This window comes from Xenopus laevis, chromosome 1S, assembly GCF_017654675.1.
Source record: "Xenopus laevis strain J_2021 chromosome 1S, Xenopus_laevis_v10.1, whole genome shotgun sequence".
NCBI lineage: Eukaryota > Metazoa > Chordata > Amphibia > Anura > Pipidae > Xenopus > Xenopus laevis.
In genome coordinates this window covers 100,128,542-100,152,908 of record NC_054372.1, presented here as the reverse complement: position 1 = coordinate 100,152,908, position 24,367 = coordinate 100,128,542, and the positions used below count along the sequence as shown (strand labels likewise).

The window sequence follows — 24,367 nt, the reverse complement described above, 5'->3', positions numbered from 1 at the left end:
ATTGCTTAATATTTGTATTTTTTTTTTTATTTTTAATATTTAACGCAGATATTTCAAGTAAATGTGCTACAAATTGCCCTCAAAGGTAAGTTTGAAATTCTTTGCAAAGTGCAACAAACGGTCGAGAGGTTGGTGACAGAGGGCAAATGCAAACAACAATGCAGCTAATCTGCCCCCCCCCAAAAAAAAAAAGATTTTAATGGCTACAGACATTAGTGAATAGTAAAAGTGCTTATTTCTCTTTGCTGCTTAATAGCAATACAATGTACGTTAACAAAAAACGAAGAGGAAAAATATTTAGGCAACTGAAATACAATTTTACCAATTTTTCGTAATTGGTCTCCATTTCTAATTTCTTATAGTTTTGGAATCGTTTATCTTATTTTTCAAATGGCAGTCACTGACCCTGGCAACCAAAAATCTAGTGCTTCTAGAGGTTGCAATTTTAATGTTATTGCTACTTCTTAAATTGCATACGTTTTTAATCAGTCCCTCACCTATTCATATTCCAGTGTCTCATTCATACCACTGTCTGGTTGCTAGGGTAATTTGGACCCTAGCAACCAGATATACTATGTGTGGAAACTCTACATGGGCCTGTAACCTGATCACTGCACCTGAGTTTTTGTCCAAAACTTTAAAGCTAGACAGCTGATGCCCTCATCTGGAAGGTTGGTCGCCAATACCATTATTTACATACATTATTAACATACAGGTGGAATGATCGCTTATCCCCCAAAGTTAACCCATGTATAGCCAGTAATAGTCACATAAGTGAAAGTAAACTAATGGCACAGTAAGTAAAATAGAAGTTCACTCATACAGTTCATGATGTAATAAAGTTCATGATGTACACAGATTGTCTAATGTAGCCAGGTGTGATTTTTTCTCAATATGTCCATCCTTTTAACTTTCTTAGTTGGATTAATAATCATGTGTACACTAATTACCATCTTGATTGAGAATATAGTAAAACGAGATGTTCTTTATTTATTATTCACTCATTCATTTCCATTAACAAGTGAATGGCTAGAGGAAATAGCAGTTGGTGCTTGTGAAGAGTAAAGGCTGTGTTAGGATGCTCTGTGCCTGCAGAATATATGTAGCAATCATAAAGTATTAATTCAGTCTGCATATGGATATTTTACCATCCCAAAGGCGAAGAGCTGGATAGACTGGTTCTGTAAATCTACAGCGAAAAGTGTGCAATAGCCTCATGCCATTCGTTACATCAAAGAATGAAAGTACCCCAGCTTCATAATCCAGGAACACACCAACTCGTTCTGGTGGGACCTCCAGCATTATGGGCGTCCTCTCCCCTTTGTAAAATGCCCAGTGCTCGTGGGCATATCTCTTAATGCACCAAGATCCACTGTTCCAACCCAGACGGCTGAATTCTGTATCACCTTTCCTCTGGATGGATGGGTAAGTGATACCAATCCACCACCCCTGTCCAGCTTGGAGCAGATCAACTTCCCAGTAATGACTGCCTGAGTAAAAACAATCTCTGCTCATCACTTGTAAGAGCTTATCAAATCTCTGGGGATGGCCAGAATTAAACCTCCCAATCCAGGCAGTGTATATTGTGAGACGATCCTCTAACAGCCTCAATTTTGGATGCATTGTATCAGGATCTAATGTTGGGCACCTGGCATCTATTAAAAAAAAACAAATTGTAATAAAAAATGTGCTTCAATCCAAAAATGTACATTGTATGAATCAATATAGTTTTATACATAGTAACATAGTAAGTTAGGTTGAAAAAAAGACACATGTCCATCAAGTTCAACCTTTTAACTCAATTTTAACCTGCCTAACTGCTAGTTGATCCAGAGGAAGGCAAAAAAAAACATCTGAAGTCTCTCCAATTTTCCTCAGAGGGGAAAAAAATCCTTCCTGACTCCAAGATGCAATCAGACTAGTCCCTGGATCAACTTGTACTATGAGCTATCTTCCATAACACTGTATTCCCTTACTTGCTAAAAAGCCATCCAACCCCTTCTTAAAGCTATCTAATGTATCAGCCTGTATTATAAATAAAACAAGTGCTGCTAAATACTTGATGGTGGTTTAAAACATTTACTGGCAATAAGAACCCAAAAGAAAAGGAGTATTAGCACTAAGACATGGGAAGGTATATTTAGGCCAATGGGACACTGGTTTGTGTGATCACAAATGTCATCTCTGGGAGAGCCATAAAGGACAAAACACTATACATCCCCAGAATTCAATGCCCTTTCACATTAGTGAAAGAATAGACAGGGAGGTGGGTATGGCTCAAAAATAATAATCGTGCTACTGTCATATAATACTTGTTAAAATTGCTGTCTCGCGGCTTCTCATTTAAAGAGGTGGTTCAAATGAACTATTAGTATGTTATAAAATGGCCTATTGTAAGCAACTTTTCAATTGGCTCTCATTTTTTTTATTTTTTATAGTTTTTTTAATTTATTTGCCTTCTTCTTCTGACTCTTTCCAGTTTTCAAATGGGGGTCACTGACCCCAACCCCACCTAAAAACAAATGCTATGTAAGGGTAAGGGCACACCTGGCGATTCGGGGAGATTTAGTCGCCTGGCGACTACTCGCCTTTTCTTTGGGGAGACTAATCTCCCAAACAGCTTCCCCCTGTCTTGTGCCAGCTATAATGAAAAATCGCCTGCGGCATGGTACACGGGCTCGTATTCCGAAGTTGCCCGAAGTTTCCTGAGGCAACTTCGGAAAACTAATGCCGCGTGTGCCATGCCGCAGTCGATTTTTTTATTATAGCCGGCGCAAGACAGGGGGAAGCCGTTCCGGAGATTAGTCGCCAAAAGAGTGGATCTCTCCCTGTATGGCCACCTTAAGCCAAATTGGCTGATCCAATCTTTAGGCCCCGGGCCCATACAAGGGCAGATGAACTGCTGACTTTGGTCTGGAGGGACTGAATCGGCCGATTAAATCTGCCCGTGTATGGCCAGATTTAGACTTCACAATCACTCACCTGTTTGACTCTTCAGTGGCGAAGTTAACCTTATCCACTAAAATTCCCCATCCCTATGGTCGCATCTCTTCCTGTCCCATCTGTGATTTGTTCATTCTGCTATTAAAGGAACAGTAACACCAAAAAATTAAAGTGTTTTAAAGGAATGAAAATAGAATGTACGGTTGCCCTACACTGGTAAAAGTGGCGTGTTTCTTTCAGAAGCACAACAATAGTTTAAATAAACAAGCAATTTTGTTGCCACGGGGGCAGCCATTGAAGCACAGATACACAGTAGATAACACATAAGTTCTGTGTATTGTCATTCCTTTAAAACACTTTAATTTTTTGGTGCTACTTTTCCTTCAAGTAAGCAATTGTAGGAGAGCTTAATAACTTGATGTTAAAACGTCAAGACTCCTGCCTGTTCAGTTTACACTTGACGGTTGACGCTTTCTCCTTGGTTTCCTATGATCTTCACCAACGTCATTAAACAATTTTTCTCTAGCTCTGAGCACCTAATAAGCACTATATCCCCCTACTGAAATGTGATTGCATAGTAATAGTGTCAAGGAAAACTTGCATGATAATCTCAATATGTTGTGAAACAAAGATGACTGAAATAGTGCTTATACTGATGATTCTCACTGGAGAAAGTCAGAGATGTCTACTTTGGTGTCAATGAGCTAGAGAACATTTCAGGGAAAATTAACGTCCCCTTTAAATTCTTTGCAAAGCCAAGCAATCATCTCAAATTCAAATATCAACAGGGGCCTAATGTTTGGGCTTTGTATGAACAATAAATTCATACAAATAAATACGGCCTTTTTTTTTATTTACACCTGCAAAGTCACTGATGTTTGTTCCCTCAACCTGATCCAAAGGGATTTATACTGTTGGTCACTTACTGCACCATTAAAGCTGCACTCAGCATAAACTCACTGAAAGGCCAATACATTATTGAAGTATCCATTTCTTAAGTAACACTTACGTTTTAGAAATAATGACCTATCCTCAAATGATTTTGTTTTGATCAGTGTTCCAGGATTCTGACTGGAAGTTACACTGAGACTGCTGAATACATCTAGAGTAGAAAAGAGAGGTAATTGTTTAGTATTGTGAATGTCCCCTATCATCAACAACAGCAGCAGCCTTTTAACTGTAATGATTGTAAAATTAAAATATTTTGAAGAAAATAGTAACATTTAGTGATTGGCGTATTTATTCGGCAGGCGCGAATTCGCGGCGAATTTGCACGATTCGCCGCCAGCGAATAAATTCGCGAAACGCCTGTGAAAATTCGCGGCAAAAATTCGGGCGCCGGCGTCAAAAACGAGACGCAGACGCCGTTTCGCGAATTTTTTGCCGTTTCGCGAATTTCGCACGAAATTCGCAAATTTTTCCATCAAATTCGCCCATCACTAGTAACAATTGTTTTCCCATGGATACAGTTCATGCAGCAAAACAAATCCGATATAAATAGCTGTGGAAATAGCAACATTATTTTACACAACATCTTTCAACTGGCTGCTGCTTTTTACAATGAACGTTGGATATGCCTAAAATAAATACATCTTTATAAATACTCTAGATTTTATTCAGGGATGCCTGCTGTTCAGACAATGATTTATGGTATATTTGATTGTGGGGTTTGTTTTTTATACTGCTTTATAAATATTTCTTCCAATTGTGCAATTAAACATTTTTGGAACATTACTTAATTAAAAAAAAAAAACACTACGCAATTAAAAAAAACTGGCCATACACAGCCAGATTTGCTCATTTGCGACTGATTTGACCACCCAAATATTTGGCCCAATTGGGCTGATCCGTTCATCAGCTGTAGAGTGAACCATATGCACATGGTACACTGTACCTTCCAAAGATCAGTACCTCTAAATTTGCCGTGATAGATCCATATCCTACTAAATTCGCCGCAGCAAAAAAAAATTGTTGCATGCATAAAAAGTGTCGCGCATCAAAACTATTTGGACGCCCATTGACTTTAATGCATTTGAAAAAACTAGTCGCATGTATAAAAATTGTCGCTCGCGGCAAAATTGTTGTGCAAATGTGTTTCGCATATTTTTCGACATTTAGCAAATTTTTCGGCGAATTGGGACAGATTCGTTCATCACTATTAATCACTACAAATAAGCATCTTTTTGTTGTCTGTGAAGAATGGAGTGGCAAAACAAACAATATGTTAGCCTCCACTGCCCACCCACCAACCCTCCCAAGGATAATTAAATACGGACACTAGTATTGCCAACAAGGGAGCTGAATTGGGGACTGGGTGGGGAGTAGGTCTGTTTGAAACTCTCTCCCTGTCCACAGTTTTGTTCCCTTCTTTCCAATACTAATGATACCAGTGTTTCAGTAAAGGTGAGATCCACACTGTAGGCTTACAGTATAAAGTTTGTTATTTAGCCAAAGGCTTTGAATAACTCGTCTTGGACTTGTATATTATTTACTTACTACTTTTCAGTCGATTTGCTAAAGGCTCCTTGAGAGAGGCTTTAAAGGCTTCTGTGAATGAGCTAAAGTAATTCTCAATATGCTCATATGTTACAGGAACTGGGTGCAACTGCTCTGCTGGAGACATATGTCTTTGCATGTCCTTTTCAGCCGATGTGTATTCCTGTATGGATTGACAGTAAGATAAAAACAAAATCAATAAACATGTCCCGTCACCAGAAATGTAAGATCGATAGTTAGTTAAAAATACTGATGCATAAAAAAACAAATTCCTGGGTTTTCTTAGTATTCAGCACACACGCAGTTCCACCATTATTAATGGTTTATATTCTACACCCCTCCCATAAATATTTTCATGTATTTGTTGGAAGCAAGCTGACTTCCTGAAAGTAAACACAAATTAGCTGAATGGTATATGTGTGTGACCTGTTATCCAGAATGCTTGGGACCTGAGGTTTTCCGGATAACAGATCTTTCCGTAATTTATATCTTCATACCTTAAAGGACAAGGAAAGTGTAAAATAGAATAAGGGTAGAAATGCAGTATTTTGTATACTAAACATAAGCATGAACTTACTGCACCACAAGCCTAATCAAACAAATCATTTATGCTTTCAAAGTTGGCTACAGGGGGCTGTCATCTTGTAACTTTGTTAAACATCTTTGCCTGACCCTGACCCTGCACATAATCAGTGTGGTCTGGGCTGCTTAGGGATCGTCATAAACAAAGCTGCTTGAATTCTGCATGGCTGGTAAGTAAGGCGGGGGCTCCCCCTGCTGTTCATAAGTATGATTGTTTCCCTGCTCAGCAGTTAGGAACCGTCTGACAATTCCTATCCACAGCAGTAAATGAAGGGAGAATTTCATTGCATACAGTCAGGTTTCTTATAAAAACGGTACACATTTTTTAATTAATGTATATTGGAGATAGGTTTCTTTTTCATTAAAGAAAGTAAAAATGGGATTTTATTTTTTTGCCTTTACTTGTCCTTTAAGTCTATGATAAAATCGTCTAATCATTAAATAAACCCAATTAATCAATAAGGATTAATTGTATCTTAGTTTTGATCAAGTACAAGGGACTGTTTTATTATTTCAAAGAAAAAGGAAATCATTTTTAAAAATTTTGATTATTTGGATTAAGTGGAGTCTATGGGAAATGGCCTTTCCCTAATTCGGAGCTTTCTGGATAACGGGTTTCTGGATAACGGATCCAATATCTGTATATACTGATTCTGTTGAGAGCTGTATATACTGTATATATTTATATATTTTTTAAAGTTTTTTCTTCTGACTCTTACCAGCTTTTAAATGGGGTCACTGAACCCCTGTAGAAAACAAATTCTCTGTAAGGGCAATGACACATGGGGCAATTAGTTGCTGCAATTTTTTAACCCTATTGCGGCAACTGATTGCCATTGAGTTGTATAATGGCAATTTGCACAGGCGACTTACCAGCCATTATAGCAGCTAGTAGCGGCGACTTGCTCAAAAAAAGTCCAGTGGCAACTTGGACCTACAGTTGTTCTGGAGTAGTATTGTGTATTTTACATGTGGTGACTTGTATTTTTGGCTGTGGGAAGGGAACCGTGGAGATTAGTCGGTGCAATCAGGGTTTTTAAAACTTGAGACGACTAATCGCCGAGTATGTCATTGCCCTAAGGCTACAAATTTATTGTTATTGCTACTTTTTATCACTTGACTTTCAGTTCAGGCCCTTTTCTATTCATATTCCAGTCTCATATTCAAATCAATGCATGGTTGCTAGGGTTGCTAGCAACCAGATTACTGAAAGTCCAAACTGGAGAGCTGCTGATTAAAAAAGCTAAACAACTCAAAAACCACAAATAACTGAAAAATGAAAACCAGTGGCAAATTGTCTCAGAATATCACTCTCTACATCATACTAAAAGTTAACAACAACCACTTTAACAAACGTGTCATTTATATTTTTCTTATGTAATGCGTTGTATCTCCTGTTGTTTTTATTTCTATAAAATTGGATCAACAGAAGTTAATCCAGTTCTCAGCAGCATCAGATAAATGCCAGAGATGCCTTCGATACCAGTTCCTTTGGGCCGTCAGTTAGCCTTCAGTAGCCACATCCCCAGACCTGGCAACATATAAGGTGAAGGAGATAGATCAGCCCACTGATCAAATACGTTCCCTTCACCTTTCTATCTTTGAAGTCCTCTTTTGTAGAATCTCTCTACACTCCTTTTGCTCTATGTATATACTATATATAGTAATAGGTTACCTGCCTTCAACCTTATCTCTTCCTATGCGCTTAAACAATCAACCTCAACAGTGCACCCACCAAGATTACCACACTTATCTTTACTCTCCTCTGTTGTATAAAAGAAACTTTGCGTTCACCCATCTATTCACCACCCCCTTATGCATACACTTGCTTTCTCACCCGTTCCTCCTCTAAACTGGAATCCTACCACCAGATACAGAATCCTATAATAAGGGTTCTACAGCCGCTACTTTCCTCTATGTCTTCATTTACTGACTCTAAACTTGAAGTATCACTGTGTGGACAACATCACACCCCTCTTTGCATACCACCCACATCATGCTAACAGACAACCCTGGCACACAAAATACACAAAGCAAGTGTGCAGTCCGACTGTTGGAGTAAAAACAAATCCAACATTACGGGCAGTGGGCGATGGGGAGATTTTTCACCTGTGATTGTTTTTGTGCTAATGGGGGTGACAACCCTTCAGTAAATATCTCTCAATTGGAAATAACTGAATCGCTGGCAATAAAACCTACTTATCACAAAGTTTCCTCCCGAGGCGACTTCGGAAGAACGGATCGATGTGTTGGTTTTACCTCAGGTGATTTCAGTTATTTTTAATCAAGAAACATTTTCGCCTGATTTGTCTCATCATCAGCCACTGCCCTTAAAGAATAGACTACATAGGAGATTTTGATCAGATTTCAGGGGTCAGACTTATCAAAACCTTGCCTGTTTGTACACTCACACCCCTCTCCAGACTGACAGAAGAAACTCTTTTCTCCTCTCTATCTTCTATCTTACCACTTGCCCTCTTGGTCCTATTTAATCTCATCTCACTCCTCATCTCATCTCACTCCTCTGTCACCCATATTTGCTCCCACTCTATCTTCACTTTTTAATTTATTTGTATTTTACAGAATGATCCCTTATCAAGAAAATCTCGAATCCCGAGCATTCCAGAGAACAGATCCCATACCTGCACTAGCACCAGGCTTTGTTAATTGTTTTAGAAATTCAAAAAAGACTTTTTAGGCAAAATATGAGCAATGTTCTTCCATTGACAACAATATTGCATTAACGTTACCCTTATCATTTTAACAGCATCATGCTGTTGTTGAATGCTTTTGACATGGCTGGAAAATGTGTCAATAGTTGTTATGTGTTCTCGACAGGACTCTATTTGTGCATCGTATGCCCAGAGGGCCAGCTTTGTTTTTTCTTCAATGTATTTTCTTGCTAACTTTTCTTCTTCATCAAGTAGCAGTCGGAGTTCTGTGAATTTTCCTGTCAGTGATTCTGTACTTGCCAACGTGCGAGCCTAAAATACACAGAGGGGAAATTTAGGGGAGGAATCAGTCGCCAGGGCAACATGCACTGGGTTTCATTTATAGAGCTTATAGATTTGCTTAACCTTTCATTTGACTTGCACTGATGAGGTTCTGCAAAGAATATAGTAGCTGTCTGTCACATGCACTAAACAAGCTAAAACTGTCGTGTCTGACACTTTGTGAGGAAAAATGAATGCAAAACAAGCTGGCACTTTAATGTAATCCTTTATATCTAGATCACAGTCTCTAACATATAACTCTTTTGACAAAACATGCAAAAACAAGTTAGTTTTATATAACCAGTGTCCAATCTTTAAACTGTAAGCTCTTGTGAGCAGGACCCTCTAATTCTGTTTTTTCTCCAACCTTTGTTTGGTAAATTATTTTAAACAGGGTATAATAATAAGATCTTACAGTTTAAACTAGCTTTATATTATAAATGTATTACCAGCTTTTTTATTTTTTTATAAGGCATGCTGTAGAAATCCATTTGTTAAAGGTGCTGCCAATTAAAAACAGATTTTATGTGAAAACAGTTTTGGACAAAAAATGTAAATAGTTAAGAGACCAAAGAGATGATCATAACTGTTAACTATTCAAACGAATTATTCTTTTGATCACCAGCACTTTAGATGGGCTAATAGGGCAATGATGCAGTCTTCTGGGAACCTCACAAAACATTTCCAGGTTTAAAAAGCAGACTTCAAAACAGTAACGTAACTAACAAAGGATTTCAATGCCAAAGTATATGAATTTGTATCAGCTTGGAATGCAATGCCATACTTGTAAAACTTCTGCCTTAATGAATCAGAGGTTTATAACTGATTTTTAGAAGAGCTCTTGTACCTTGAGTTCAGTTGCAGCCAGATCGATATGCTCTATATTGCTTAGTACATGCCTGTTCTTTTCATCAAGCCGCTCCAGGCATCTGTCTGTCAGGTTCTGCAAAGAATGGATAGAATTTTAATACTGCAAAACATCTTCATTTCTGTTGCCCAGGTTGTGTATGTATGTATGTATTAATATGTCTTTCTAAAAAAAGTTATTTTGCATCAAAACTATTTTATTGATCTAACTCTCCCCCTTCACAAGATTTCATAGTGGAGGAGAAATCATGTTTTTAGTGTGGCCTGGCATGTGAAATGATGCTTAAAGCCAATGTTATTAATAGGAAAAAACGGCAAGAAAATAGGCAGGCTGGTATTTTTTTGCAGAAAAGATGGCAACTGCCTAAATCCTAGCAGTGGCATAACTATAGAGGAAACAGACCCCACAGTGACTGGAGAACCCGGACCATGGGGTCTGCTTGCTCTATAGCTGCTCCTGCCCCTGAAAACTTTGAACTATCTGCAGTGGGCAGGCACAAGGGGTGGTGAAGGGGTGATAATAGGAGGGTGCTAGGCTGTGGAGTGGCTTTGCACGCTGTATCCTTATGCCTCTGGTTCCTAGACAAGTTCTGCTAATAAAACCCAATGTAGTCTTTACTAAGACAAAACCATCAAAAATATTCTGGCCCCCAGTCTGAAATGAGAAAAGTAATAGTAGATAGACAGGAGCCGTAATAACCACGGGTACTGTTAAGATAAAAAAACATCTTTATTTCCAAGCATCTTTAAAAACACAAACAGGCATCCTCCTGGAGCTCTTTAACAAACCATGACGTGGCTAGTCACCTGACGCGTTTCGCGCCTCTCTTTGGCACTTCATCAGAGAGTCGAAATGAGAAAAGCCACAGAAACCTATACTATACCTACTGGAAACTATAAGGGGCAGATTTATTAAGGGTCGAATTGAAAATTTGAGTTTATTTTAGTGTAATTCGACTAGGGAACAGTCCGAATTCTATTTGAATTTAAAAAAAAAAATAGAAATTTGAATTTTGAAATTTATCATGTACTGTCACTTTAAGAATTCTAATTCGACTATTCGCCATCTAAAACCTGCCGAATTGGTGTTTTAAGCTATGGGGGACCTCCTGACTTGCAGTTTAAAGAGAAATTCGCCTTCATTAGCAAAACTGTAATAACACATAAAAAAACCATAGATTTGTGTTTAAACTTTTACAACCTGCCAAATTTAGTAAAATTAACATGGTAATTAGGGGGTCCCTCTTTTTTATTTCCAATATGTTTGGAGGTATGTGAGCGGTGGATCTGAAGTTTAAGTAGCAGTGCTGTATCCTCCTGTCAAGCAGTCTTCGGCAGACAGGATCACCGGTATTCACTCTGCTGTGCAAGTTTGCAGTGAGCGTAGCGTCTGCTGTTTACAGCCATCCAAAGGCTGCTTGTCAGGAAACTGAAACAGAGTGTTGATTAAACTAGATACAGAGCTCAGTTAGTATAAAATGTAGGGAGAGAAGTGGACCTTCTCCTGAATCTATAGCTGAAAGTTAAAATGAAAGCACGTATCTTGGCAAGTAGGGGGGAGAGAGGGAAGCACTAAGCGGCTGTGGTCAGAATATTGCTGCATAGTTAAAAGGGGAAAAATCTGTTTTTTTATTAGTGGCTGTGGTCAGAATATTGTTGCATTTTTAGAAGGGGGTGTCTATATTTTTTATTACTGGCTGCAGAATATTGTTGCATCTTTAGAATGGGAGGATCATTTTTTTTTTATTACTGGCTGTGGTCAGCATTTTGCACACTGCACAGCTGGAACAATGTGCTCCAGATATGGCAAAGATAGAGTACAGTTAGGCAAAATAAGTAAATCCACCTCCCTTCCACACACCTACCCAATTATAGACTAAATAAGTGCTTAGTGCAATAAATAGATTTTTAAATCAAAATGATATATCTAGCATGAGGCTTTATTATAAATATAGTTATCCAAGTCTCTGATTGATTGCTTATAAAACATTTAAGGTGCTATGTGCTATTTCAGTGTATAAACCAAATCTTCAATTGAATTAACTGACCACAGATCAACCACCATTAAATTGATACATTTAAAGTGCCAATTGTGACAATGTGCAGACAAAATAAGTTAAAATTTAGAGTTTTATAAAAAAAAAACAAAAAAAAAAAAAAAACAGCCTGGCCTGTCTGGTGTAGGAAGTGAATTAATAAACCATTTATGATATACAGACCAAAACCAGCATTTGACAAATAAAAGCAAGGAAATGGAAATAGTTAAGAGGTGGAAAAGTCCAGAGAATCAACTGCCTGGTTGTATTTTCTAGGCCCTGGGACCCCACACGGGGAGAAAGTAGGACACTGGGGACCAGGGCAGCCATCAGGGGGGGACAAGTGGGAGAGTTGTAGGGGGCCCCGAGGGTAAGGGGGGCCCACCACGCTGATCTTTCTTGATTAGCCAGGACCCCCCTGCTTTCTGAGAGCTGCTGACTTCGGGAATTCAGGGCGGGAGCACAAGGGGAAGTATCTTCCCCTTATTGGTCACTGAGTTTAAGTCCTGGTTGAGCTGCTCAGGGATTGGATAGCTGAGGTTTGAACTTCTCCTCCAGCTCATCCAATCACCATGCAGCATTACCAGGACTTGAAATTCTGTGACCAATAAGGGAAAAAATGCTTTCACTGGAAGAAGATGCAGCCACCTGTGCTCCCCTCCTCCCTTCTGTAGTTGGCAGCTCACTGACAGCAGGTGGGCCACACTAATGAAGTGTAACATGGCAGGGCCCCCCCTAAAGGTAACCCTTTGTGGTCCCTGTTATGTGGTGGGGCCCTGGGCACCAATTTTTTTTTTTAAAACTTCTGGGGGAGGGAAGTTTTTTTGCATGGACGTTTAAGGGGGGCCCTGGCCAAAAATTTTCTTATAACGTGGGGGAGGGCCTGACCACCAATTTTTCCCCCCCATGTGGGGTCCTAGCCACCAATATTTTTAAATGGGGGCCCTGTCCACAAATGTTTTTTCAATGGGGGGGGGCCTGACCACCAATATTTTTTTTATTAACATGTGGGAATCATAGCCACCAATGTTTTTTTTTAGTGTGTGGTGGGGGTGGACCTGCAGGTGGGGCTTGCGGTGGGCGCAGCCCAGGGGGCCCAGGAATTTTTTTCGTATGGGGCCCTGCGATTACTGATGGCAGCCCTGCTGGGGACTGTGGTGTCAAGTTTACCTTACTATCTTTGAAGGAGAGCTGAACTTCCCTATAAAACCACAAATCCCAAAGAGCCTAAAGGTGGCCATACACGGATAGATCCGCTCGTTTGGCGATGTCGCCAAACGAGCGGATCTCCCTCCGATATGCCCACCTTGAGGTGGGCAATATCGGGCTGATCCGATCGTGGGCCCTAGGGCCCAACGATCGGATCCTAGCGTTCACCAAACGGGCGGTCGGATCGCGGGACCACATCAACGAACAGATGCGGCCGCGATCCGACGGGATTTTTAATCCCATCCGATCGAGATCTGGCCGACTTTCGGCCAGATCTCGATCGGGGAAGCCCGTCGGGGGCCCCCATACACGGGCCAATAAGCTGCCGACACGGTCTGTCGGCAGCTTTTATCGGCCCGTGTATGGCCACCTTTATAGTAAAAGAGATTGAAGAAATACAAATGCGGTCAAAAAAGGTTAAAATATCCAAAGTTAGAAAAGATTAATAAAAGCAATTTTTGGAATCCAATCCAATTGCTAAAACAGCCTGGGCTGTTTTTTTATAAAACCAATTCTAACTTATGTTGTCTGCACATTGGCAATCTGTGATTGCAATTAGTTTGTGGCACTTGCACTTTAAGGGGCCGATTCACTAAGGGTCGAATATCGAGGGTTAATTAACCCTCGATATTCGACTAGGAATTGAAATCCTTCAAGTTCGAATATCGAAGTTGAAGGATTTAGCGCAGATAGTTTGATCGAACGATCGAAAGATTATTCCTTCGATCGAACGATTAAATCCTTCGAATGGAACGATTCGAAGGATTTAAATCCAACAATCGAAGGAATATCCTTCGATCAAAAAGTTAGCCAAGCCTATGGGGACCTTCCCCATAGGCTAACATTGACTTTGGTAGCTTTTAGATGGCGAACTAGGGGGTTGAAGTATTTTTTAAAGAGACAGTACTTCGACTATCGATTGGTCGAATAGTCAAACGATTTTTACTTCGAAGTCGAAGGTCGAAGTAGCCCATTCGATGGTCGAAGTAGTCCAAAAAAAACTTCGAAATTCGAAGTTTTTTAACTTCGAATCCTTCACTCGAAGTTAGTGAATCGGCCCCTAAATGTATTAATTTAATAGTGGTTGATCCGTGGTCGATTAATTCAATTGAAGATTTGCTTTATATTTTGAAATAGCACTTAGCACCTTAAATGTTTTTATAAGCAATCAATCAGAGACTTAAGCACTTGGATAACTATATTTATAATAAAGCCTCATGCTAGTAATATAATTTTGATTTTAAAATCAATATATTGCACTAATGTACAAGTAATTTACACCTCCAGGAAGTGCAATTTGTTAATTAGCAAGGTTCTTACAAGCCAAACTTTCTTAAAAAGATAGAGTACAGTAAAAGAAGACGTGTATTAAAAACTAAAGACAGCATTTCACCAGAAGAACCTGAAGCCAACTGTAAAGCACTGTGGTGGGAATGTTATGGTTTGGGGCTGCTTAGCTGTACAAGGTTTGGGTAATTCACCATCAGGGCTAATCATGGTGGGGGAGAAGGGGTGTCGTTATGCCGGGCCTGGTAAAATCCACATCTGATGGATGGCCCAGTTGCTTTGTGAAAGTTATGCAAATTATGTATCAATTTACATTTAAACATAGACAATTTACATCACTTCTGCAAAAACTGCCCAAACTTGCCTAGAAACATATCGTAATTTGCATAGAAGTTTGCATAAGTTATATATCAAGCAATGGCAAAGAAGAAAATGTTAACAGTAGCAGGATAGGCAAATTCTACTGACCACCAATGAATTATAAAAAAGTAAGGTAAAGTGCACTGACCCCAATGAACCTGACTTACTTATTAACACATTCATTATTTTTTTAACTGTTTATATGACCTGCTTATTATAGAATAATGTCAGCCCTTTCTATTTGGGATCTATATACTGAGTTATACGATTGTCTCCTACTTGAACATTTTGGGTTCCGCAGCAAGATCATTGGGTCCCTAGATGCAATGTATGCAACTTACGCTTAAACTTATGGTACAAAATCCACAGTTCTCAACCCACGGGTCACAGATCACTGGTTACATGTCCACGTTGACCTGATTGTCCTCAGTTCTTCTCTAGAAAAAAATCCAAGATGGCTGTGCATTCCACTGGGGAACACACAGCCATGTTGGATTTTTCACAGGAGCCAGGCAGCAGAAGGTGGAGAGAGACATGCAGCGTGGGAGCTGCAGGAAAAAAAAACCTCTGGTGTTGGTATTCTGATTGTGCAAGATAAGGTGAGGGAATGCTTTCAATCTATCCATTTCTGCATTCATCTTACTGGATGCTGGGGTTAGTAGCGTGCTCAATGGCCATTTCTACAGTGACTATACTGGCACATCTGTGGTTTATATGCAGATTCGTCAAAAATGGCTTTACATACGTACATGCACTTCTTCTGATCCCTGATCCCAACCACTGGTGCAACTGGTCCTTCAGTGTATGGGCTTTCAGGGGGTGATGGGAATTATAGCTGAAAATAGATAAATCTGCTTTTAATATATACAACTTTGGTAGGAAATGGGCTAATCCACTATACAGGGGACTAATAGTGGAGGAGGTGGGAAAGTCCCTGTACCTGGTGCAGAGTTGTTAGTCATTGTAACAAGAGAGAGACCCTGAGAAAATGCTAGGATTGGGCAGTAACACTGGAGCAAGAGAGTGAAGGGAATAGCTAGTATAAGGGCTGCAAAAGTGGGGTTTGGAAGATGAAACAGTAGCTATAGGTTCCAGACAGCAGGAATAGGAACTCAAAGACAATCACAAGAAGGGGATTAGAGAAGGGTCTGATGTTGCTAGAGAAACAGCGTTCTGGTCTCCCGTATGAGAAGAGAGCCATGTGGTTGGGTATGGAAGAAAAAAGAGAGACTGATAGTAGGTGTAGTGCAGGGGTGCCTGAATGGTAGATATAGTATTTATTCTGTAAAGGTTACATAAGAAATAGTTGTGTTTTATATATAGTAATATAAATTCTCTTATAAATCAATATAATATTTAAGTAATATTTTCCATGGAACAGAATGCAAACAGTGATATTATGGATGTAGATCATAATGGGACAACAACCCTAAAAGACCTTGCATTGGAAAAGTATGGACACTCCTGGTGTAGTGCATTCAAAAATAAGCCTCATCCAATGCACCAACACACCTGTGTGGCTCTTAAGCATTTTATGACTGAGACAGCGTGTGGCTCCAAAGCTTTCCTGACTATCACAGCATGACCCCAAAGCTTTCCTGACTATCACAGCATGTGACCCCAATACATTTCATGAATGACACAGCGTATGGGCCCAAAGGATTTCATGAGTGACAGTGTGTGGCTCCATAAAATTTCAAGACTGACACAGCATGTGACCCCAATGCATTTCATGACTGACAGTGTGTTGCCCTTAAGTATTTGATGACTGTCACAGCTAAATGTCAGAAGTGCAGTTATAGAAATAGAAAACAATCACAAATTTGTTTTGGACAATCTACTACAAGTTGAGAAATGAAAACACCTGCTACTGGCAATTTAGCATCTTTATTCCTAAATCAGTCTCTGACTGCTCACAGCAGTACTCACACAAAACATTGTGGTCTCCTTAGCAATCCCATGGTTCCCATAGTAGGCAAGTAGTTGTGCAGCACTAGAAGCCTTCCCAGACCTGGGCACAGTAGCAGCAACAGTGCAGCATGTATATGACAGAGGGAAGGTGAAGCTCAGGGCTGCCAGCAGCATTACTGTGTCACTCATGCAGGTGCTGAGCTGTTTGTTTTTGGGCAGCAGCAGGGCAGCCTGTGGATGGGAGTGGTCAAGTGACACTGTGGCTCCTGCTGTCCAGGGCCCCCCAACTACCCCCCCACCACCTACTCTGACGCGCCGCACGCATGGGGGTGCTCATGCGTGAACGGCACCACGCCCATGCACTGACGGCGCCACTCGGCATGCATGCGCTGACGGCGCTGCGCACCGCCAAAAAAACCCCAAATTTTTTATATAGAGAGGGGTCTTCCCAGGGGCGTTCCGACACTGGTTTGGGATTAATATGCAGATTATCCATTATCTGTAGTAATTATACTGGCACACCTTAGGTTAATATGTGGTTTATCTAATTTCTGTAATAATTATACTGGCACATCTCAGTTTAATATGCAGATTGTAAAGTTTCCAAAATACTGTAATTATGCTGGCACGTCTGGATTAACATGTGGATTATCCATTTTCTGTAGTAAGTATACTGGCACATCTCAGTTTAAAGGAACAGTAACATCAAAAAATTATTATTTTTTTATTTGTAATTATACTGCCATGTCTATGGTAAATATGCTGATTAGCCATTTTCTGTACCCATTATACAGGCACATCTCGGGTTAATATGTTGATTATCCATTTTCTCTACAAATTACACTGGCACGTCTGGGTTAAATGCCCATTATCTACTGTATTCAGTGATTATACTGGCTGATCTTGGGTTAAAATGCTTGTTATCCATTTTCAGTAGTAATTATACTGACTTTTCGCATTTTTTTCCTTTAATAAATACAGGCTATTCAGTGTTTTAGAAAATGCAGGTTTTTTGGGGTGGGGGTGTCTCATTCTTTTTTCTCAAATAGATTTTTCGATAAAACATCCCATAAGTATTCACTTTAAATTAAGTATCTGAAAAACTGTTTAAAATCTAAGTGCTTTTTTTAAAAAAATTATTTTATTAGATTCAAACTTGTCAAATGGGGCCAAGGGATGAATTTGAAGTGAAACTTCATGTAGTGGTACACACGTATAAGTCAATATAAAGAATAGATCATAGTGCCTGGATATAATAGTTTGATATTTTTTCCTTGTGCGTTTGTTTTCCTAAGCAAAGTTTTATCCTGTCTGGCAACATTCTCAAGATTCTAACTGGCTTTGTTAGCAAAGAATAAAAGTATAAGTCTATGGGCACATACGCCATTTTCACTGCCTGAGTAGAAGGCAGCCAGAGAAAAGGCCAAACACTCCCTTTTCTGAATGCACCTCTTTTTTTTGATGGCATTTTCTGCTTCCAGGACTTACGTGGTGCTCAGATTTTTCCAATTAAAGGAATTGTTCAATATAAAAATAAAAATTGGGTAAATAGATAGGCTGTGCAAAATAAAAAATGTTTCTAATATAGTTAGTTAGGCAAAAATGTAATGTATAAAGGCTGGAGTGACTGGATGTCTAACATAATAGCCAGAACACTACTTCCTGCTTTTCAGCTCTCTTGGTTTACACTGATTGGCTAGCAGGCAGTAACAAATCAGTGACTTGAGGGGTGCCACATGGGTCATAACTGTTGCTTTTGAATCTGGGGCATTCTTTATCTTCACTATTCCTCTCTCAGCATTTGTTTCTCCTCATTCTGTCTTCATTCAGGAATTGGGTGTCAGATGAATGATCCTATATATCTTATAGGGGGGCTCCTTTTGCCTAGAAGATGTATTCAAGCTCACTCTATTAAGTTCACCAGAAATCCTGTCTCTCTACATGCAGAATTTGTGAAAAAGGCAGTTATTTTGTTAGGTTTTGTTTGTGCTGGAATCAGTTATTTGAGTGAGCTCTAATACATCTGCTAGAGAAGGGAGCCCCCTATAAGATGTATTGGGTCATTCATCTGACACCCACTACTGCAAGAAGACAGAATGAAGAGAAACACATTTTTGCGATAGTTCCCCTTAAGGATCAATTGCAAACTCACTGAACAGTTATTTCCCATGTGGTCCCCCTTCAAGTCGCTGACTAACCCAGAGTTAGAGAGCTGCAAAGCAGGAAGTAGTGTCCTGGCTATTATGTTAGACATCCAGTCACTCTAGCCTTTATACATTACATTTTTGGCTAACTAACTATATTAGAAACATTTTGCACACCCTATCTATTTATCCAGTTTTTATTTTTATACTAAACTGTTCCGTTAAAGGATTACCAAGGTCTGAAGTGGTGTTCAAAGTAATACTGTCAAATGTGGTGTTCAGGCAGAGTAAAATAAAAAAAAACATAGCTTTTTACACTGTCTGGCATTTGTCTGCAGTTGTATGATAAATAGGTCCCACAGAGCGGATTTCAACAGGAAAATGCATACTTAAGGCTAATGCCTAATGAAAAACACAGGCTGAGAATCAGCCCCTATGATGAAATTAGCTTCCAGTCCTGCCTGCATCCAGAATTACTGTGTTGACCCAGGTTTAGGCACACGAGGTGGATTCAGCACTGAAACACATTTTCCATAATCTGACATGTTCCTGCAGCCGGGCTGACACAATTTTTCTGGATGATGGCAGACCAGAATGGCCTATTCAGTTCCATGTGGCATATACTTGCTGAAACCTGCCCTAGTTGTCAGCTGACAGGCTAATGCTGTGCCCTTTCTCTGGCTGTGTTCTACATAGGCAGAGAAAATGCCTAGCGTGGTAGGCTGTTTGAAAATATGATGAGTCGATATGGGTTATTAGATGTGGGTAGTGATGGCTGAATAAATGGCAGACATGAATTTGCCGTGTTTTGCCGCAAGCGAATTAATTTGTAAAACTGCGGCGACAATTCACCAGAGAAAAATCTGACGCATAAAAAAAAAAAAAAAAAAATTGGTGCACATCTAAATAAAATAGTCACAGGTATAAATATAGAAATTTTTTCATACTCACCGTAATTTCTATTTCCAAGTCACTTCCATGGCAGCATTCACCAACATGGGTTAATCCCGCCTATCAGGTCACTGGACAGGAAAGAGTTAACGATCGGTATAAATACCTTGCTCCTCCCAGCAATCCTCGTCTAGTAACAAGCTCCAGAAGAAGGGAGGGAAGTTGGTGAATGCTGCCATGGAAGTGACTTGGAAATAGAAATTACGGTGAGTATGAAAAAATTTCTATATTTCCCAAGTCACCCATGGCAGACAATTCACCAACATGGGATTTCCCCAAGCTTAAAGAAGGGAGGGACCATTATCGATCAACCAAAAAACTTTATTTAGCATGAACAACAGATTGCAAAATCTTTCTTCCAAACTTTGCATCTTGAGACAGCATCACATTCAGTCTGTAATGACGAATGAAGGTACAAGAAGATGTCCACCTCGCAGCCTTGCAGATGAGGTCTGGCGGGGCCTTGGCTTCCGCCGCCCAGGAAGTAGCCATGGCTCTTGTAGAGTGAGCCCTCAGGTCCTTAGGAATCTCATTGCCTGTCAACCGATAAGCTAGAGCAATGCAGGAGACAATCCAGCGGCCAATCGTAGATTTAGCTGGTGCCATACCCTTTCTAGGGCCCCTCGGAATCAGGAATAACTTGTCAGATTTTCGCCAATCCTTCGTTCGCGTCAGATAATGCGAAACGGCCCTCACCAAGTCCAAAGTATGCCATTCTCGCTCCTTGTTAGACTTTGGAGACGGGCAGAAAGAAGGTAGTGTAATTTCCAAATCGGCATGAAATTGGGAGATTACTTTTGGAAGAAACTCAAAAGATGGTCTCATAATCACTTTGTCCGGATAGACAACTGTGTCTGGCTCTTTTGCTGACAAAGCAGAAATCTCACCAACCCTGCAAGCTGAGGTAATAGCGACCAGAAACAGGACTTTCAATGTCGCATGCCAGTCCGAGGCTTTCCGCAAAGGCTCAAAAGGTGAAGACATTAATGCTCGTAAGACAATCGTAAGGTCCCAAGGTGGAACTCTGGATTTCTTGAAAGGACACACCCTTCTCATTGCGTTGAAGAACCGGTTAACCAGAGGCTCCTCCGCCCAGGAATGACCACACAATGCAGATAATGCGGAGACTTGACCTCGCAGGGTGCTTGTGCTAAGTTTTCTCTGGAAACCCACAAACAGGAACTGAATCACCTGTTGGACAGTAGGATCTTTTGGGTCAAATTTGTGTTGTACTGCAAATTCTGCGAAACACTTCCAGACCCTGTAATATTGAGCCGAGGTAGAAGCCCTCCGAGCCTTCAATAAGAAATTCACCAGATCTTCCTGGAAACCATATTCTGCTAGCCTCTGCCTTTCAATTTCCACGCCGTCAGTGACAGGGAATCCACTCCCTCGTAGACCACTGGGCCCTGGGATAACAAATCCGGCTGAAGAGGCAGTCTCAGAGGTGGCTCCACTGCCAAACTCTGCAGGAGCGGAAACCAAGGGCGTCTCGGCCAATACGGAATTATGGCTATGACCAAGGCTTTTTCGATATCCACCTTTTTCAACACCCTCCAAATCATTGGAAAGGGCGGAAAAACATAACCAAATATCCTGCTCCAATCCTGGAGGAGTGCATCCACTGCTTCTGCCAGAGGACATGGTGCCCTGGAGAAGAACCTGCTGCACTTGTGGTTTTTGTCCGTGGCCATAAGATCGATTTCTGGCCTTCCGAACCTCTGTACTACACCTTGAAAGGTTAGCAGACATAAACTCCATTCTCCTGGTTGCAAGGTGTTGCGACTGAGAAAGTCTGCCTCCGTATTCTGACTGCCTGGAATATGTAAGCCAACTTCCGGCGAAGTGTACAATCACATCCAGCCAAAACGCCAGCCTTGCACACACTGCCAGCGTCTTCTTATTGCGTCACTTCCTGACGCCGTTTTCCCGCGCGTCAGTCCGGTCGCGCGTCACTTCCGTTCGCGTCAACTCAGGCGCGCGTCTTACACGCGCTTCCGCGTCCGTACTCGACGCGCGTCCGCGTCAGTATTGGCGCGTGTGCTCTTCCATGGAACAAAACACTTTACCCAGCCTCGAATCCATCTGAAACGGCTGATCCTCTGGACTGCTTCATCCTCCTCTCTACCTTTAGGAGGGAATTCTTACAGCAGCTCCAGCACACAACCCTGCCCAACGGGTTCTTCTCACCACAACCCGTATAGGGTGCACTTGGAGGCATCAGAGGGGAGAGAGAGAGAGAGAGAGAGACCCACTCTGGTATGGTAAGCTTAGCAGCCTTTTAGCCATCTGTAGCAGCCTGTAACAGTCTGTAGCAGCCTGTCGTGACCTGGACAGGAAAAAAGACGAGGATTGCTGGGAGGAGCAAGGTATTTATACCGATCGTTAACTCTTTCCTGTCCAGTGACCTGATAGGCGGGATTAACCCATGTTGGTGAATTGTCTGCCATGGGTGACTTGGGAAAAATTGTCGCTCGTGTCAAAATTATCAATGACTTCAATGCATGTTGTGAATTTTTCACACAGATTCGCCCATCACTAAATGTGGACAAAGTTAGAGACACTCACATCTTGCTGAAATTTCACTTTCCCCTTTCCTCAAAATGGATGTGCCCTGGGAGAGTGTCTATGCTACTTATCCCCAGTCAGGGCCTTGTGTACATTACTCTCTAATGGGGGAATGTAATCAAAGTAGGTAATGGGAAAAATATCCTTAATTTGAAACATTCTTATTGGAAAAAGTTATGTTTGCTCTAAAACATTACGACACCTTCAAGCACTTCTTAAAAGTGCGCAATTAAAATTCGCAATGAGAATGCCGTGCAACAGTTAAGGAAGAATATTATGTTATGAAATGCAAATTTTTATTCATATTTGTGAAAATATGTTTTTCTCTTTGCACCTTATTACAGCCCCCATTTATATATTTAACCGGAGTGTGCACATTATTACCTATATAATGACAATGTAGCATTTACAGGGCATGGGCTTTTCCAAATTCTCATACTTGATCTCAAAGTATAGTGTATTAAGGGAATAATGTACCCCTGCTATACTATTTAAGGCAATTATAAGTCACAAGGGAGTTTTATGGCCATATGAAGGCACAGGCCAAAGGCTAATGTTTTTATATACTTCCTGGATCTTTGAGATTACTTCTAATATCTTACTATCTTTATGTTTAAAGATAGGGGCTCCAACATTCTTATAATACACAAACATATCAAACATGTGACATCACTAAGCACCTTTTTTAATATTTTGTATTGCACTTGTGCATGACAAAGTAAGATAAGTAGTACCTTCTTCATCCGTGCCTCCTCCTGTATGAGTGTGACTGGGTGTGTCTGATGGGAGCCCAGTAATGGGCACAGGGTGCAGATACACACCTTGCACACCTTACAGTAGAGCTCTACCATCCGCTCCCTGTGCTCCGGGCACCGCCTGCTCCCTCCCATCACCTCACGCATCCTGCAGGCTTCTTCTCCGTCCGCATCACACACCTGGTGCTCAGAGAAGTCTCTGTCCCCTTCTCCCTCTATGTGTGGCTGGAAATGCTCAGAGCAGTAAGATTCTCCACAGTTAAGGCAGCTCCAGCGGGCCACACATGGGGCATGAGCCGGACACATGTCACATGATGCTGGTTGTGGCACAGAGTGGCGCTGTGTACCCTGCATGGTGCAAGTGGGGCAGGTGCGCTCTAGGGTTGCGAGACTTTGCCAAAAGTTTTCTAGGCATCGCAGGCAGAAGCGATGCCCGCAGTTAACCATTAACACAGGCACAGGGCATGGCAAGCGACACATGGCACAGGTGCCTACTGCGCGTGGGTAACTTTGATTGCCAGTACTTGCACAGGATGCTGAGGTGTCCATGGGGGTGGCTCTGCCTCTATGGCTCATGTTATCTTCTGATCCTTCTGTACCAGTCTTGTGTCAATATCCCACTCTAGTCACTTCCACGAGGCACAGGCAGGCACCTCACCGGCAGGGCTTATGTTGCTACTTCCGCCTTTTGCACTGGGCAGAGAGAGTTCCACCTAGGTATAAACAGTGTTAAAGTACAATTGACGCCTTCCTCCTTCCCCGCCCCTCCCTAAGTAAACGGTCCTGTTTCATTTGTACATCTGTCACAGAGCCTTGAGGAAATGAAAGTGCATAGTCAGTGAACCTTTCAGTTAGTTGTGATTTGTGCATCATGCAGCTTTTGCCAAAAGGGGAAATTTCACTAATTGTGGAGGTTTGAAAAAAAATAAATAAAAAAAAGCAGTGACTTTCCTAGTTTGATCCCTTTATGGTTGTAATTGTATCCCCTGTCCTGTAGCTCCTGGTGCTATTTTGGAAAGCTAAGGAATCGCCACACCTCTAGCTGATCCAATGATTAGCTTCAGCAGAGGCAGCTCGGGTATTCTCCAATTAGCCAGAAAGTTCATGATTACAACTTTACGTTGCATAATAAACTTACACAACCAGGTTACTACTAGCCAGGCACATGAACAATTTCAGACTGGGGTGTCCCCCCTCACCACTCCAATCGCCCTCCACTCCAATCGCTCTCCACTCCAATCGCAAGTGCCACCTCCACCAATTGC

The 24,367-nt window shown here is 41.0% G+C and overlaps 1 protein-coding gene across 1 annotated transcript; it reads right to left on the bottom strand.

Annotated features, from left to right (window-relative positions):
* Positions 1-5: 5 nt before the first annotated feature.
* trim14.S (tripartite motif containing 14 S homeolog) lies at positions 6-24,367 on the bottom strand. The gene is made up of 6 exons (XM_018239930.2): positions 23,082-24,367; positions 9,862-9,957; positions 8,772-9,005; positions 5,440-5,602; positions 3,953-4,045; positions 6-1,655 (listed from the first exon to the last, which is right to left on the bottom strand). The coding sequence occupies exons 1-6, from the start codon at positions 23,676-23,678 to the stop codon at positions 1,120-1,122; spliced, it is 1,719 nt and encodes a 572-aa protein (XP_018095419.1). The 5' UTR covers positions 23,679-24,367; the 3' UTR covers positions 6-1,119.